The sequence below is a fragment of the Rhodamnia argentea genome, chromosome 1 (assembly GCF_020921035.1).
Source record: "Rhodamnia argentea isolate NSW1041297 chromosome 1, ASM2092103v1, whole genome shotgun sequence".
NCBI lineage: Eukaryota > Viridiplantae > Streptophyta > Magnoliopsida > Myrtales > Myrtaceae > Rhodamnia > Rhodamnia argentea.
Genome location: NC_063150.1, coordinates 13,745,982 through 13,761,892, shown reverse-complemented (window position 1 = coordinate 13,761,892; position 15,911 = coordinate 13,745,982). Strand labels below are relative to the sequence as shown.

The 15,911-nt window shown below is 38.4% G+C and overlaps 1 protein-coding gene across 1 annotated transcript; it reads left to right on the top strand.

The window, feature by feature from the left end:
- Positions 1 to 4,573: 4,573 nt before the first annotated feature.
- On the top strand, positions 4,574 to 7,471 carry LOC125314354 (probable nucleoredoxin 1). Its single transcript, XM_048276479.1, has 4 exons — positions 4,574 to 4,747; positions 5,351 to 5,830; positions 5,936 to 6,415; positions 6,633 to 7,471. The coding sequence occupies exons 1-4, from the start codon at positions 4,652 to 4,654 to the stop codon at positions 7,326 to 7,328; spliced, it is 1,752 nt and encodes a 583-aa protein (XP_048132436.1). The 5' UTR covers positions 4,574 to 4,651; the 3' UTR covers positions 7,329 to 7,471.
- Positions 7,472 to 15,911: the final 8,440 nt, after the last annotated feature.

Genomic DNA, 15,911 nt, shown 5'->3' with positions numbered 1-15,911 from the left:
GAAGATGCAAGTAAGTCTTCTTATCCTTCATGTATGCTGATCGCTGGACTAAACGGCTTGTTTAGCGTAGAAATGGCTTGAATCATGTTCGCCGGAATCTGCAGATCTGGCCGGCGGTGGAATAGGTGGTTAGAGACGGCTAATGAGTTTTTAAGGCACATATTTGGTTTTAGATCGTCATTTTGTATAGGATAGGTACATTTTGCGTAGAAATCAACTCGTTTAGTTGCTGTTTGGGGTTGCCGGTGAAGTTCCGATGGTCTCGCCGGAGTTTCGACACTGTTCATCGTCTTCTCCGGCGAGTTGTTGACTCGGTCAACGGTGCTGACCAAGTCAACGCTGACGTGGCGGCCACGTGGCAGCCACGTCAGCAATTCGGTTATAACAGAAAATAAAAAATAACAAACTTGATCCGACGGTTAGTGTGGTGCCACGTGTCGTGATCTGGGATTTTTTTCGGAAAATAAAAAATGAATTTTCAAAATATTCAGATTTCCTGAAAATAAAAAAATCGATTTTGTGATCACACGGCCCAGGTTTGGCCGTGTGTCACATTTCCGATCGTTGGATCAATGATTTTCAAAATTCAGATAATAAAGAAAAATCATTTTCGGAATTAAAAAATAATCCTCGATCGGACGGTTGTGGATTAGCCACGTCGTTCGATCTTGACCGTAGATCTGATCAAGAGATCAAGTGGCTGTGGATTAGCCACATGGTCCGATCCTGACCGTAGATTCGATCTCTGATCAAAGAGCTATAATTTCGCCACGTGGCGAACCCTGAGCCATCGATCTTAATGTCCGATCGGAACGTCTGGAGAGCGCCACGTGGCGCGATCTGAGACACACATTTCTTTTTTTAGGCGAGAATTTTCAAAAATTCGAGCGCGGATGTTCGAGCGGCGCCGTTTCGGGAAATGCCGATCCGGGCGCGGGCCCGGACCGGGTTGACCGGGTTGACCCGGTCCAATAAAAAATAAAAAAATAATAATAATAATAATAAATTTCGAAAATTGATTTTTAAAATCCAAAAAAAAATTGGAAAAATCATAGAAAATCCAAAAAAATAGGAAAAAATTGTAGAAAATTCCTAAAAAATTCCAGAAATTCTCAAAAATTGAGGAATGGCCACAATCAACTGGCCAATCCTATTTTTGAGATTTCTCCTCCCGATCTTTCCAAAAATGACAATTTTACCCTTTAGGGGTAATTTGTCTCTAAAAAAAAATTCCTGTGGACTTCCAAAAAATGTCGGAAATTAGGAAATGGGTCAGTTTAGGTGGCCAATCCTATTTCCAACGTTTCTCACTCCGAATATCTTCCGAAATGACGGTTTTGCCCTTTTTGGCAAATCGACCTCAAATTTCCTCAAAATTACGATTTTGCCCCTCATGGGCAAATCACTTCCAAATCACTCCCGATCCCCTCTTATGCTTTGAATGTCTCTTCCCTAAGCTGATAGGGCTATACTAGGAATGCCACGCCGATTTGATGCGATTTATCCGCACGTTATGGATTCCTTGATTTTCGCATTTACTTTTAATTGATTGTGATTGGTAGGATAGTCACTCCCATCCGCATGAACTCCTAGATTTAGGATCCGTACCCCACCCATATGCATGAAATCCGAGATTAGAAAATTCAATCAACTTAGGTACCGAAAGGGCGTCAACTCTGATAGTTGGCGTAACTAAGTCCCCGAACCCACTTCTCTGGTTCTCGCAGAATCGAATAGAAACTCCCGACTATTCGATAGGGTTTCCAATCGTACCTTCCACGAAACGATTGGTGGCGACTCCAAGGCATGCACACGTAGCACATGCCACTAGACCACACTGAAGGTCGACTACGATTTTATCCCCTGCCGCGATTTGGGTAATGGGCCTTGGGAGGGGCCCGCGTCCGAAGGTCCACACGCAACCGGGCCGGAAGGGCGACCCATTAACCCTCTTCCTCGCTTCTCCCGCCGATGAGATCGAGGGTCGCGACAGACACGCCGACACATCATTTTTAAAATAATAATAAAAAATTATTAGTTGAGACACGTTGTGTATTAAATGTATATTTGTATATATACATGATAAATTATTGTGTAGATATAAAAATATTGATGGTGGGTTTTTTTTTTCTTTTTCTATTAGGAATTCACGATTTTTTTTTGTAGCTATGTATATTAATTTTGGAGTGACTCGATATATGACTCACGTTTATATATTATTGATAAATTTACATTTTGACCTTTAATTTATTGAAAATGCTTAAAATTGACGTTATGCATGTCGGGATACTTGAGTCAAGTATCGCCGGCGTGTATGGATTGCTGATCTCGTGTCAATGACATGTCGGAGAGTGTCGAACGAGACTCGACACAATACAAAACGAAAATTCCCAAAGAGTATCCTCGCTTCTTAGGATAAATATATGGATTTGCCGACAAGTCCAAGCCAGCCATCCACGTCTTTCCTAGGTGGCGTCCCTAGGCGCTGGACGACATTCATGATGAATCCTATTCAACCGTATGAAATAAGATTATTCATGTGTCAACTCCAAGACCAATCCGATGCAACCTTAATGCACTATCAATCCAATTTTTTTTTTTTGGGTTTTCTCTTTATTTAATAAACGGACCGAATCATAATTGCTTTCCCCTTATCAAAATCTAGTACGGTCCATGCCGGTGCACTTGTACACTACACCGTACATCGATGTATTTCCCCCAACCCCGTAAGAACAAAAAAAAAGCATCGGCATGTAATGTTCTCTTGTTTTATTCATCCATATGTGGCTCAATTAGTTAGGACGCACTTAGAATTGTATGATTAGGCACACTAATCCCAAGTTTGATTCCTCAACCGATTATTTGTGATGTAAGTGGGGGGCCATGGTGGTAGGTTACTATGCTAGTCTCTCCCGAGAAAAGTCGAGGTGCGCGCAAACCGATCCGGACACTTCGATTATAAAAAATAAATATATTCTCTTGTTTTGAACCTTGCCTAGTCTAAATAGCAAAATTAATCGAGGCCACCCGGCGATCGTTCCATGATGTCCTTTGTTTCATCCGTGGTCGTCCCATATTTTCTTTTTATACAATTATGTTGGTGTCATTTTCCAACCCCTCCTCCACGTTCTTTCTTCTGCGGCTCCTTTTGACAAAGGATGGCATATTCTTTGCCGCTAAGCTTCGCATAACACTTTTCGATTGCCCCTTTTCACATCCCTGGAAAATCAGTCTTATCCTCCTAATTACTGCAAATTTTACAAATATTTCATATTCATGATTTTCTCTCGATTAAAATGGATAGGTTGCGAGGGCGAATCGACCCCAAAGCCCTGTTTCACCACCTAAAAGCCGCCCACGTGCCGACAAAAAAATTGCAAGTTTCGTGATTAAAATATAGATTTTTGATGAAATTAACGATTTAACTTGATGTAATATAGAGATGGGGTAAAAAGTAAAAAAAATCTTTGTAAACTTCAACATTAGAGACTAGGAATGTGGCTTCTTGGGAAGGAAGGTAGCAAGGAATGGTAAATAAAAAAGATCAAAAATAAAAGAGCGGAGGACACTGATTTTCTGACGCGACTGTCCAAACGAGTCCACGTCTTTCCTACGTTGGATCCCACTTCCCGAGATGCCTTCCTTGCGCCCCTCGCCCGCCCGCCCCAAAATAAAAAAAAAGGTCTCGGGAAGGAAGCCTCCAGAAACCCAACAAACGAAAACAGAAAAAAAAAAAAAGAAGGAAAATTTGAATACTTAATAAATAATTTAAAAAAAACTCCAAACTGATACATCTATAATAAATTTATCTTAAATTATTTTTTGACCACCAGAAACTTAAACTAGTATACTAGTGACAAATTTACCAAATCAGTACACTCGTGAAAAATTTACCTCCATTAAATTAGTTTAACACGTCCAAAAATCTCAAATTAATATACATGTGACAAACAAAGGGTGAAAATTCCAAACCGGGACACTCAGAACTATCATGTGTCATTCAACTTAACAATTTGACGATCAGATTTAACGAAAACTATTAGAGAGTAAATTTATCACGGGTATATCAATTTAGAGTAAATTTATCATAAATGTACTAGTTTGGATTTTTTGGTGGTCAAAAAATAGTCTTAAGTAGATTTGTCACATGTATACAAGCTTGAAATTTTCCGTGATATTAACTCTAAAAATAACGCACGTAACTTTTTTATGGACTTTAGTTCAATATATAATATAGCTTTTGAATTTTTAATTTATTCCATAGGGTCTCTAAACTTTAGTCTAATGTATAATATTATTCTTAAATTTTTAGTACAGTTTAATTTTTTTGTAATGACAATATTGATTTTTTTTATGTGTTTTAGGGACTATATTGAACTTGTATAAAAAGTCCATAGATTATATTAAAGAAATCAATTGCATATGAAATTAAATTTAAGAACCATATCAAATGAATTAAAATTTTATGAATTACAAGTTGAGCCAATTTGCCTCATTATTCGGAGACAGAGAGAGAGAGAGAGAGAGAGGGCCGTGTGCCCGAGGTCTTTCCCTATTTATACATATCGAGGAGCGCAAGCCTGCCATTGGAGGATTTCTCAGGCACACACTCAGCACAACGATATCAGAACACGGGAGGGAAGCGGCGAGGATGGCGGATGTTGTCGGAGATGGAGCTCGTCACGATGTTCAGTCCCTCCTGTCTTCTCCGGACAGGGACTTCCTCATCCGAAACAACGGCGATCAGGTAAAACTCGGGTTCTCTTTCACTTTCGCTCTTCGGAAAAGGAGCGAAAAGGAATCGTGGGTTGGCGTCCTTGTTGAAGTTCTCGCGGTCTTCGTTGTGGGGGTTGTTTCGCTAGCTACCCAGTTTCGTGCGAGAAATTCTTGTTCTGGTAGGAGGAATGGTCGAAAGCATTACTGATCTGATTCTTTGTTGGTGCTTCTCTTGTCGGATTGGAAAGATGCGCTTCTTGCGCCTTTGGAGTTTAAATTGCCGATGTTCTTTTGGTTGTTCTTTGCTGGGAGTCGGTGATTACGAAGCGTGAGGACCAAGCTGGCGAATTTAGTTTATGATAAGCTAATTTGGTCTGATCTCTGATGCTTTGATCATCATTTTTCGGGTGCTATCCATTTGTTTCCTTCATTTGATTTGGTCGACGAGACTAATGATTTGCGAGAAAATTAATGAGTCGTGCTTAAGGGAAGTGCTTCTCCAGACTCCAGTTGGCACTTGGATGTATCTTGGGCATTTTCTGGATTTTGTGTGGTGGTCAGTTGATCTAGTTTACCTTGCTTGCTGATTGCTGTGTGGAAGAACTCAAATTAGGAATCTCTTGTCCTGTATCAGGTCAAGGTCGATAGCTTGAAGGGGAAGAAGATCGGCTTGTACTTCTCCGCGTCGTGGTGCGGTCCGTGCCGGCGGTTCACCCCGACGCTTGTGGAGGTGTACAATGAACTTTCCCCAAGAGGTGACCTGGAAATCATTTTTGTCTCTGGCGATGAGGATGAAGAGTCCTTCAGCGAATACTTTTCCAAGATGCCGTGGCTTGCAATCCCGTTCTCCGACTCGGACAAGCGCAGTAGCTTGGATGAAGTGTTTAAGGTCAGGGGAATACCCCGCCTTGTGTTTCTTGATGGCGCAGGTACAGTCTCAACAGATAGCGGAGTCCAGATTGTCCGCGAGTATGGAGTGGAAGGTCACCCTTTCACTCCAGAACGCATCAAGGAGTTGAAAGACCAGGAAGAAGCTGCGAGGAGAAATCAATCATTGACCTCTCTTTTGGTCCATGGATCTCGTGACTTCGTAGTTTTGTCCGATGGGAATAAGGTAACCCGAAAAAGATCTTCGATGCATTTGAAACTGATGGTCGCGCGTGCTTATGATTCTGTTTTCCATCCTCCTTTTGCTAATCTAGTTATGTGGCCAAACTAGGTTCCTGTTACTGAGCTTGAAGGGAAAATTGTGGGTCTGTACTTCTCGTTGTCCACGTACAAATCATGCAGTGATTTCTCGCCAAAGTTACGTGAGGTTTATGAGAAATTGAAGGAAAAAGGAGAGAGTTTTGAGATCGTTCAGATTCCTCTTGATGAAGAAGAAGCATCATTCAACCAGTCCTTTGGAAGCCTGCCATGGCTTTCACTACCAGTGAAAGACAGGAAATGTGAGAAGTTGGTTAGGTACTTTGATCTGTCGACCCTACCCACTCTGGTCATAATCGGTCGTGATGGGAAGACTGTCCATTGCAACGTTGCTGAAACCGTGGAAGAGCATGGCGTTGAAGCTTACCCATTCACTCCAGAGAAGTTTGAACAGCTCGCAGAGATAGAGAAGAAAAGGGAAGAATCTCAGACCTTGGAGTCGATCTTGATTTCAGGGGATCTGGATTTCGTCATTGGAAAGGAAGGAACCAAGGTATACTTGCTTTTTCTCCTAGAGGCTAATGACTTGGAAATTTTTATTGTCTACAATGAGGCCCTAAATATCATTGTCCCTCAGGTTACCTGAGCTGTGGAAAGGATTGAAACCAGGTCTATAAATAGGAAAATCCTTGCCATATATGCAGTTTCCACGTGCCTTCTCCATCGATTTGTGGTTCATCTAAAAGGTTGTTGCTTAACTTCGATTGCAGATTCCAGTATCGGACTTGGTAGGGAAGACTGTCCTCCTGTACTTCTCGGCACACTGGTGCCCTCCTTGCCGTGCATTCCTGCCGGTGCTCACGGAGGCATACGAAAAGATCAAGGCCAAAGACAATGCCTTTGAGGTTATCTTCATCTCCAGCGACAAGGACCAAACTGCCTTCGACGATTACTTTGCTGAAATGCCGTGGCTGGCGCTCCCCCTTGGTGATGAGAGGAAGAAATACCTGAATCGCAAATTCAAGGTCCAGGGGATCCCCACGCTCGTAGCCATCGGCTCAACAGGCCGTACTGTGACTACCGAAGCAAGGGATCTCATAATGGAGCATGGGGCTGATGCTTATCCTTTTAGTGCGGAACATCTCAAGAAGTTTGAGGAACAGTTCAAGGAGAGTATTAAAGGCTGGCCAGAGAAGTTGAAGCATCCTTTGCACGAAGAGCACGAGCTCGTTCCTGCTCGGAGGAGGAAGTACAACTGTGATGGCTGCGATGAGGCAGGAGAGGCGTGGTCGTATTATTGCGAGGAGTGTGACTTCGATCTCCATCCCAAATGTGCTGTTGGAGAAGAGAAAGCGGCTAAAAACGAGCCGGATGAAGACGGCGAAGCAGCTGGGGAGGAGACAAAGGAAGGAGGAGATGCCAAAGAAGGATGGGTCTGTGATGGTGAGGTCTGTCATAAAGCCTGAAAGTTACTTTGTAGTAGTCTTGCTATCTACGACTCGTGTGAAGCAGTTAGCCTTTGTTTTTTTTAATCTGGGTGCATGTTTCCGAGCTTGATCTGCGAATGGCTTGTATGTGAGAAAATATGGTGTGTATGTATTATGAGCTTTGAGAATTTGAAGTCACTATAAGATGTGTATGGTCGACAAGCCCTGATCGGCTGTTGTCGTACGGGCGACTCCTTCTCTCCTTTCGAAGACGCAGCTTTTGAGACTTCCCTGCACACACTGGACTTCATGGAACATTGTTCAATCAACACAACTCGTATGCATCGCGCCTATGCAGCATAGTTCTTGTTCAGCTCACCATTATGGTAACAGGTACTCTGGATTTATATCAGTAGATATGATTTGCGACAATGGAAAGTTGATCAGCCCCCATTAAATCTCCCCAGTCTTGCTTGATGATCCCATGCTCCCGGAACGAGTGTTGCTAGCCGTCTCAAGGAAGTGCGATCAGTATAAAAAAACTGCTTCCTAACCATCAAGAACCAGCAAGAAATGAACTCTCTCGCAACAATGCAAGAAAATTCAAATGATTATTTTTTTTTTTTTTTTTGGTAAAGTCGCAAGTCAACAATAAATAGCAATAATTCTGTATTTAAAATAAAATTTAACGAGCAAGAGAAAATTTAAAAGGCAATACTCATATCAAAGCGAGATTCGGAACAAATGCGAAATAAAATTTTTTAGGTAAAAAAAAGAAAAAGAAAAACAGGACACGTTGCACTAGGTAGAAATCCGCACGATGCAAGAAAAGGACAACGATTAATGGTCTTGTTGTTTTTCTCAATGTCTCGTCAGTGCGACGATTTGAAATTTCTTAGCCTCTGCTGTACTCCTAGATCAGTCCTGTCGGCAATTAAATTATCAATACGCGAAGACTTCACGTTGACTTCCTCGTCTTGTTCTTGACCTTTAAAAATTCTTAAAATTTCAGGATTGAGGGGGGTGGTATGGTAATGCCATTAGGAAAAAATTAACTATTGGTACCACCCTTCATTTAAAATCGATTTCCCGATTACAAAAATCCGATGGCAGCAGGCATCTTCGGTTAACTTTCGGTGACACGATCGATTATGACGTGAATGTGAAATGTGAACACAAATGAGTCTCTTAAAACGTATCTTGAAAAAAAGGGACAAATTTAAAGAAATCGAGCTGAGATTGGGAATCAGAACCAAATCATTCTCTCTCTCTCTCCTCCAAATCACCACAAATCTTAAGGCCAAGTATTTTGGCAAATTTTCGAAACATAAGGGAGCTTTTACAGCAAATTAACAGATTTAGCATGTTTTTCAATGTGATATTTTAGTGATTTAGAGGGGTTTTTTTTTTTTGTGATACGAAAATTAGTTTGAGATAATGTAGCACGAATGCACTAGTTTGGTTCTTCTTATGAAATTGCAAACCTCGATATTGGGCGAAGCCGCTTATCATGAAAGCTGTAAACTGTCATTGAGTCTCCCAAGTCATGCTAGATAATCCCATGCTCCCGGAACGTGCGTCGCTAGCCGTCTTAAAGATGGAGCGATCGCTTGGAAAAAGCGATGCATTCTTGATGCTTGGAAAGCAAGTCCGGTTTGCAAGAACTGTTAGCTTTTCTAGGCCTAATTGCAGCTCACGTTTACAAAAGAGCATCTGTCAACAATAGTATGTCTAGGCCTCGGGGAAAGAAGATGGATCAATTCAACTATTTTTATCAAACTTAAGTATGACCTCAAGAACACCGAGACTTGATGTTCATATATCTTCAATAATAATTTTTGGATGGAAGGTTAACGAGGATAATTTAGGATCAAAATGAAAAGTTTGTGTTTTTTTAGAAAAAAAAAAAGTTTCCGAGTAAAATTGAGATTGAATTTAAAATTAAGGTTATTTTTTTTTTTTCAGGGGCATATGGCGTTTAGGGGAAAAAGCAGAAAACACTAGACACCTGGCAGGGTGGAAACAGCACGATGCAAGAAAAGGACAATGATCATATTCTTGTTGTCTTTTCTCAATGTCTGTGCACCACTACGACTGAACTGTCTTAGTCTGCTTTACTGCCCCAAAATCAGTACCGTCGACAATTAAATTATTAATACGCGGAGACTTGAGCTAGACTTTCTCCTCCTGGCCTTTGCCTTTCAAAATTCTTAAAAAAAAAATTCAAGACCGAAGGATAATGCCATTTGAAAAAATGTTGTAACATATTGGTATCACCCTTTATCTAAATTTGGTTTTTCAGATTACAAAAATCCACAAGTAGTACACGCGACAAATAGATTTGATGATCGGGTAAGACATGTGTCCGATGTGAAAATCCAACATAAATGAATGGAAATTTTCAAATAAGGGTCTAAAATATTTTTATTTTCTCAAATAAAAGCCCGAAGTGGACTTTGTTTCAAATAAGGACCTAAAGTGTTCTCATTTTCTCAAATAAGAATTTAAAGTACACATTAATTCAAAAAGAAGAATGAAATGATCATATCATTTTCAAAAAAGGGCCTCATCACCACCTGACAAGGGGCGGCAAGCCCTTGCCTTTGGTCGGCGAGGTCTCCGGCCCATTAAGGTTGGGGTGGCGGCCATAGGCGGGAGGGCGAGCGGCTACAAGCCGCTATTTCTTCTTTTTCTTTTTCTTTTTAATTTTCAACTTAATTTAACTAAAAATTAGATTTAAATTATATTTTGACAAAAATACCATTGAATGGCAAGAATGTTTAGCTGGCCGACGAGGTTAGGCTCTTAATTGAAACAACCATGGACACTTTAGGCCCTTATTTGAAACAGGTTCACTTCATATTCTTATTTGAGAAAATGCGAGTATTTTGGGCTCTTATTTAAAAGTGTTTCTAAATGAATATCTTAAAGAGGTCGTTTTGAGAAAGGTAGATTTGAAGAAAATGAACTGAGATTGGGAATAGAGGTGTCAATGTGGGTCTTTGACCCAATTTTATTCACTTGGGTCATGTATGAGTTCAACAAAATTAAAAAATGAGTCAAATATGGGTTTAGGCTTATAGAGTCTATTCAAATATGGATTTTAACCCGGCCCATTTTTTGCCCGTGTCTTGCAGCTTCCCAAGCACCCATATGTCAATAGGCCTCAACTCAAGTATATTAGTTTATATTTTATATTTTTAATTTTTCTAAGTAAAACGGAGATAGAAAAATAAACATAAAGAAATAAAACCTGTTCGGGAATGCCACCACCGTTGACCGCAATCGACAACCACCAGCCGCCATCGGAGAAAATAGAAAATAAAATTCAAAGTAAAAAATTAATTTTTAAGAGAATGAACAATATTTTTAATAATAAAAAGTAATTTTTTAAAAAATAGATAATAATTTTTTAATAATAAAAAATACCTTTTAAAAATTATAAGAAACAAATATTCGATGATTTAGTTAAATATAGAAGCATTTAAGTGATACGGATCGGGTCAAGTATGGGTTGGGTCGTTAGATCTGTATTGTATGAAAATGGGTTAAAATAGGTTAAATAGATTAATACAAATCGAACTATATTCAACCCGACTCGACCCACCCATTTGATACCTCTAATTGGGAATGATAACTAAATCAAATATGCTTCTCTCTCTCTCTCCAAATCACTAAAATCGTAAGGCTAAGGATTTCGGCAGACTGTCGAAACATAAGGAAGCTTTTATGGCAAAAGTAGCTGATATTAGCATGTTTATCAATGTGCGATTTTAATGATTTGGGATTTTTTTGCGATACGAAAAATATTTTGAGATAATGTAGCATGAGTGCATTAGTTCAGTTCTTTTTAGATTGCAAATCTTAATATTGGGTGAAGCAACTTATTATAAAAGCTATTGTAAGCTACCATAATTTGAAATAATCGTGGTTGTGACGTATTTACAAATCACTTAATAAAAAAGTTGCAGAACTCATTTTTTTGCAAATAGAAAGGCATGTTTGGTAACGTTTTTATTTTTTTATTTTTCTGTTCTTATGTGCCCCGGAATATAAAAAGAATAGGAACCTGTTTGTGTATGTCAATTCATTTTTCTATTCTCCGGAATATATGAGTGGCCAAGGAATATATTTGGAATATAAACAAAAAGTAAAAATGTACTTTTTGGTTCTCAAGAACAAAAGAGAAACAATGTCATTTTGGAGAAATAAGCTTAGCGTAACCCGATCCGACTCCATTATACTTAAGTTGTTGGGTCGAGTCGGGCCGGTTCGTGTTTGTTTTTGTTAAGATCAATTATACTCATGGCTTCCTTAGTATACTTGTTATCAAAATACTGTCAAGATAAAATCAAAATAATCGGTTTTATTTATTTGTAATTTCTATGCTATGATTTTTCTTTCAGTACCCTCGGATATATTTTGCCGAAGACTCATTGAAAAATTCGTATGCAACATGAAAGAATTGACAACGACGAAAGGACACTTAAATTCATCTTCAAATGCTTTGTATCTAATTATATGAGTTATGTTAACTGTGATGACCCAAAAACCCTCACCCGCTTAAGAGTGGATTAGTATTTAACGAGTTCATATTATTGGATAAGTTTGAGGGATTACTATTCAAACTCGAAGATGTTTTTAAGGAGTTGTTATTGGCTTGATAATATTTTTAGGGACACTATATGTTTAATTAGGATTCTATTGGGTCAAATATGTACGAAGTTGAGACAACCGGGGGCAGGGATCGACATATGGCCTTACGTGGACACGTGGGAGGCTACACGTCAACACGTGGCAGTCGGTAAGGACACGTGGCGAATGACGTCCACCCATTGTGGACACATGTCACAAGCACGTGACACGTGTCATGACGCGACTTAGTCTTCCCAAGCTGACTCGCCTCAAGTTGACTCACCCAAAGCTAATTGGTCTTCAATTGCTTCCTCTATATAAACCTCCCAAGTCGGTTTATTCATCGTACGATTGTTAGAAGACTCTATCGAACCATCGCCGCTCGATATCTCTCTCGGCTATGCATATCACGTTTGCGGCCGTACCGCCGCCGCCTTGCTTCTCGCTCAACCCGTGACCATCAAGGCCGGTACAAGAAGGGCGTTGCCGAACCGAGTGGTTCATGCCCACGTCCCGAGGTATTCACGTCGTTCCTCCGTCGTCGTTTCTGAATTGTTCTTCTCGAATAATCGAGGCAAATGTATATCTAGTCCTTTATTACTATACTATCTATGGTTTGGCCATTATGGGCACTATTTGTCGATATATTTTGATTGTGATAACTTCAATTTTGGATTATTATGAGGTTCTGGAATTATATCCTTTGAGTACCGTGGATTTTGATTTGATTATGAGATTATATCCTTCGTATACGTTGGATTTCGTCATTGTGATTTTGTTTGCAATTTTGTGATTCTATAGCTGGCTTAGTCATTTCGTTTGGGAATCCTATTTGCGGAGGAGCTTTGGCTTACTCCCCGTTGATTAACCATTTTTCATATGAATAAGTCGGCAAGGAAAAATAGTTATAGGAAGCGAATATCATGGATAAGGATGACGTTGGTAGATTGGGAGTAGATTACCTTCCTTTGTAAATCTTCCCAGCAATATTTTGAACTTTTGTAAATAATCGGCTAAAAGATATATGTATATATACATGAATTCAGTACTTTACGAGTCTATCATTTGTGATTGATGTGTATGATCGAGTTAGTAAAATCCATTAAGGCCATATCCTATTAGGAGTGCCTGTCAATTGGTGTTTTGGAGTTTTTGTCATGCACTTGTTATGTATGGCTATCTTGTTTAACTAAGCTTTCGTATGCGCTAATTACTTTGAAAGATTAATTAAAGAACAATGCGAGTCTAGTAAGCCTTAACCTCTGGAGTGGGACACTACATTTACCCTTGAATTTCATTAAGTTTTGTTTTTTGTTTATTGAAAATGTAAGTTGATTTTTTGTTCATGGGAACAAAAACAAGAAGTTAAAAAAAAGAAGGTATCTTCTTTGTTTCTAGGAATATAATCGGAAACAATGTCATTTTAAAAGAACAAATTCAATATAGCTTAATGCTCATCTTTACATTCACGAGGCCATCGCCGATCACCGATCGCCACCGCAGCTTACCGGTCCCCACTGCCTCCACTGACATTTTTATAATTTAATAGAAAATTGGAATTTTTTTTTTAGGATCGTACGCGTTTATGTTCTATTTTTATTTCGGGAATACAAATTTTGCGTAGTTACTAAACGGGTTCTTCTACTCAGAAACCATTCTCGGAAACATAAATTTTGCCAAACACACCTAAAAGCAAGCATGTGGATTTTAAATTTATAACGAAGGGAGTTCCCAAGGCTTTTTTTAAGAGGTCCTTTTTTTTTTTTCCTTTTTTTTTTGGTCAAAAAGTTCTTTTTTAGTGTTTAGCACAGATCCTGAAATTATGTCAATTTGTTTTTTTTTTCAAAGTTTAGAGAACTCTACTGTACTTGTAACAAATGCATCGATTTATTTCACCTGACCCCAAAGAAAAAGAAGCATCAAATACGGAATATCCTCACGCGCCTGGTCTCAACAAGAGCCCAATCGCGTCCACGTCACCACGCACCACGTCACCACCCTACCGTCCCATGACGTCATCTGTTTCCATCCGCGCCCGTCCTTTTTGTACTTATCTTCTTTGCTCCTTTTCACCAACCTAACACTTTCTTAGCCATGAAGTTTTGGCGTAATACACTTATTACTTTTACGCTGAATAAAAAAATTAGTAAAAGGAAATAAACGACACCTTACTTGTGCTGTCAACGCTACAAGGGCAAAAGTTAGCAAATTTTCACCAATTTTTTTTATGTTCTATTTATTATTTATTTGGAAATTTTTTTGATCGAAAGAATTTTTTATTAAATTTTATTAATTTATTTTTTACGAGGGTTAAGAAGACACGTTAGTTTGTTTCGAGAGTGAGGCAAAGGTGAATCGATCCCCTCAGGCTTATTCACTCGAGTCGAGCTAAAAGAGTTAATATTACAAAAAATCTCAAGCTAGTAGATCTTTGACAAATGCACCTTAAAATATATTTTTAATTACAAAAAACTCTAAGTTGATACACTTTTGATAAATTTATCCCAAACCGATACACTTGTAATAAATGTACCATCTATTAGTTTTTATTAAATTTTATTGTCAAATTGCTGATTAAGATAATACGTGACAATTTTCGGATGTACATATTTGGGGATCTTACCATTTATTTGTCACAAATGTATTAATTTGGGACGTTTCGTTGCATCAATCTAATTTAACGGAAACGAATGGAGGATAAATTTGTCACATGTGAACCAATTTGAGATTTTTGGCAGTCAAAATAATCATTTTAAGATAAATTTGTCACATATATATCAGTTTGAGATTTTTGGTGGTAAAAAAAAATAATTTAGGGTAAATTTATCAAGGGTATACTAGTTTAGGATTTTTTGGAGTCAAAAAATAGTTTGGGGTAAATTTATCACATGCGTATTAATTAAAAAATTTTTGTGGTATTAACCCTTTAAAAAATATTAAATTTTAACTTTTAATGTAAAATCGAGAGGGCGAAAAAGGAAATTCCTTTGGAAATTCTGGACCTTGGAGAACTAGACACGTGGAGGATAAATTTGTCACAGGTGAACCAATTTGAGATTTTTGGCTGTCAAAATAATCAGTTTAAGATAAATTTGTCACATATATATTAGTTTGAGATTTTTGGTGGTAAAAAAAATAGTTTAGGGTAAATTTATCAAGGGTATACTAGTTTAGGATTTTTTGGAGTCAAAAAATAGTTTTGGGTAAATTTATCACATGCGTATTAATTAAAAAATTTTTGTGGTATTAACCCTTTAAAAAATATTAAATTTTAACTTTTAATGTAAAATCGAGAGGGCGAAAAAGGAAATTCCTTTGGAAATTCTGGACCTTGGAGAACTAGACACGTGGAGGATAAAATTGTCACATGTGAACCAATTTGAGATTTTTGGCTGTCAAAATAATCAGTTTAAGATAAATTTGTCACATATATATCAGTTTGAGATTTTTGGTGGTAAAAAAAATAGTTTAGGGTAAATTTATCAAGGGTATACTAGTTTAGGATTTTTTGGAGTCAAAAAATAGTTTGGGGTAAATTTATCACATGCGTATTAATTAAAAAAATTTTTGTGGTATTAACCCTTTAGAAAATATTAAATTTTAACTTTTAATGTAAAATCGAGAGGGCGAAAAAGGAAATTCCATTGGAAATTCTGGACCTTGGAGAACTAGACACGTGGACTCTTAGCCAGGAAGGCAGGAATGTAAAAAAAAAAAATGAAGACATTGATTTGCTGACGTGTCAAAGGCATCCCACGTCTTTACTACGTGTGGAGCCCATTTCCCGAGATGCCTTCCTTCCCAGGGTCGCCCCCGAACGGAAGTCCCAGGAAGCATCCAGAAACCCGAAAAAATAAAAACAGGAAAAGGGAAAGAGTTAATTAAAGAGCTAAGAATCTCTATAATTTAATTATATAAAAAGAAAGAAAGAAAATCTGCGTGCCTGACATTTTTCTCCATCTATATATATATACAGCAGTGTTACTT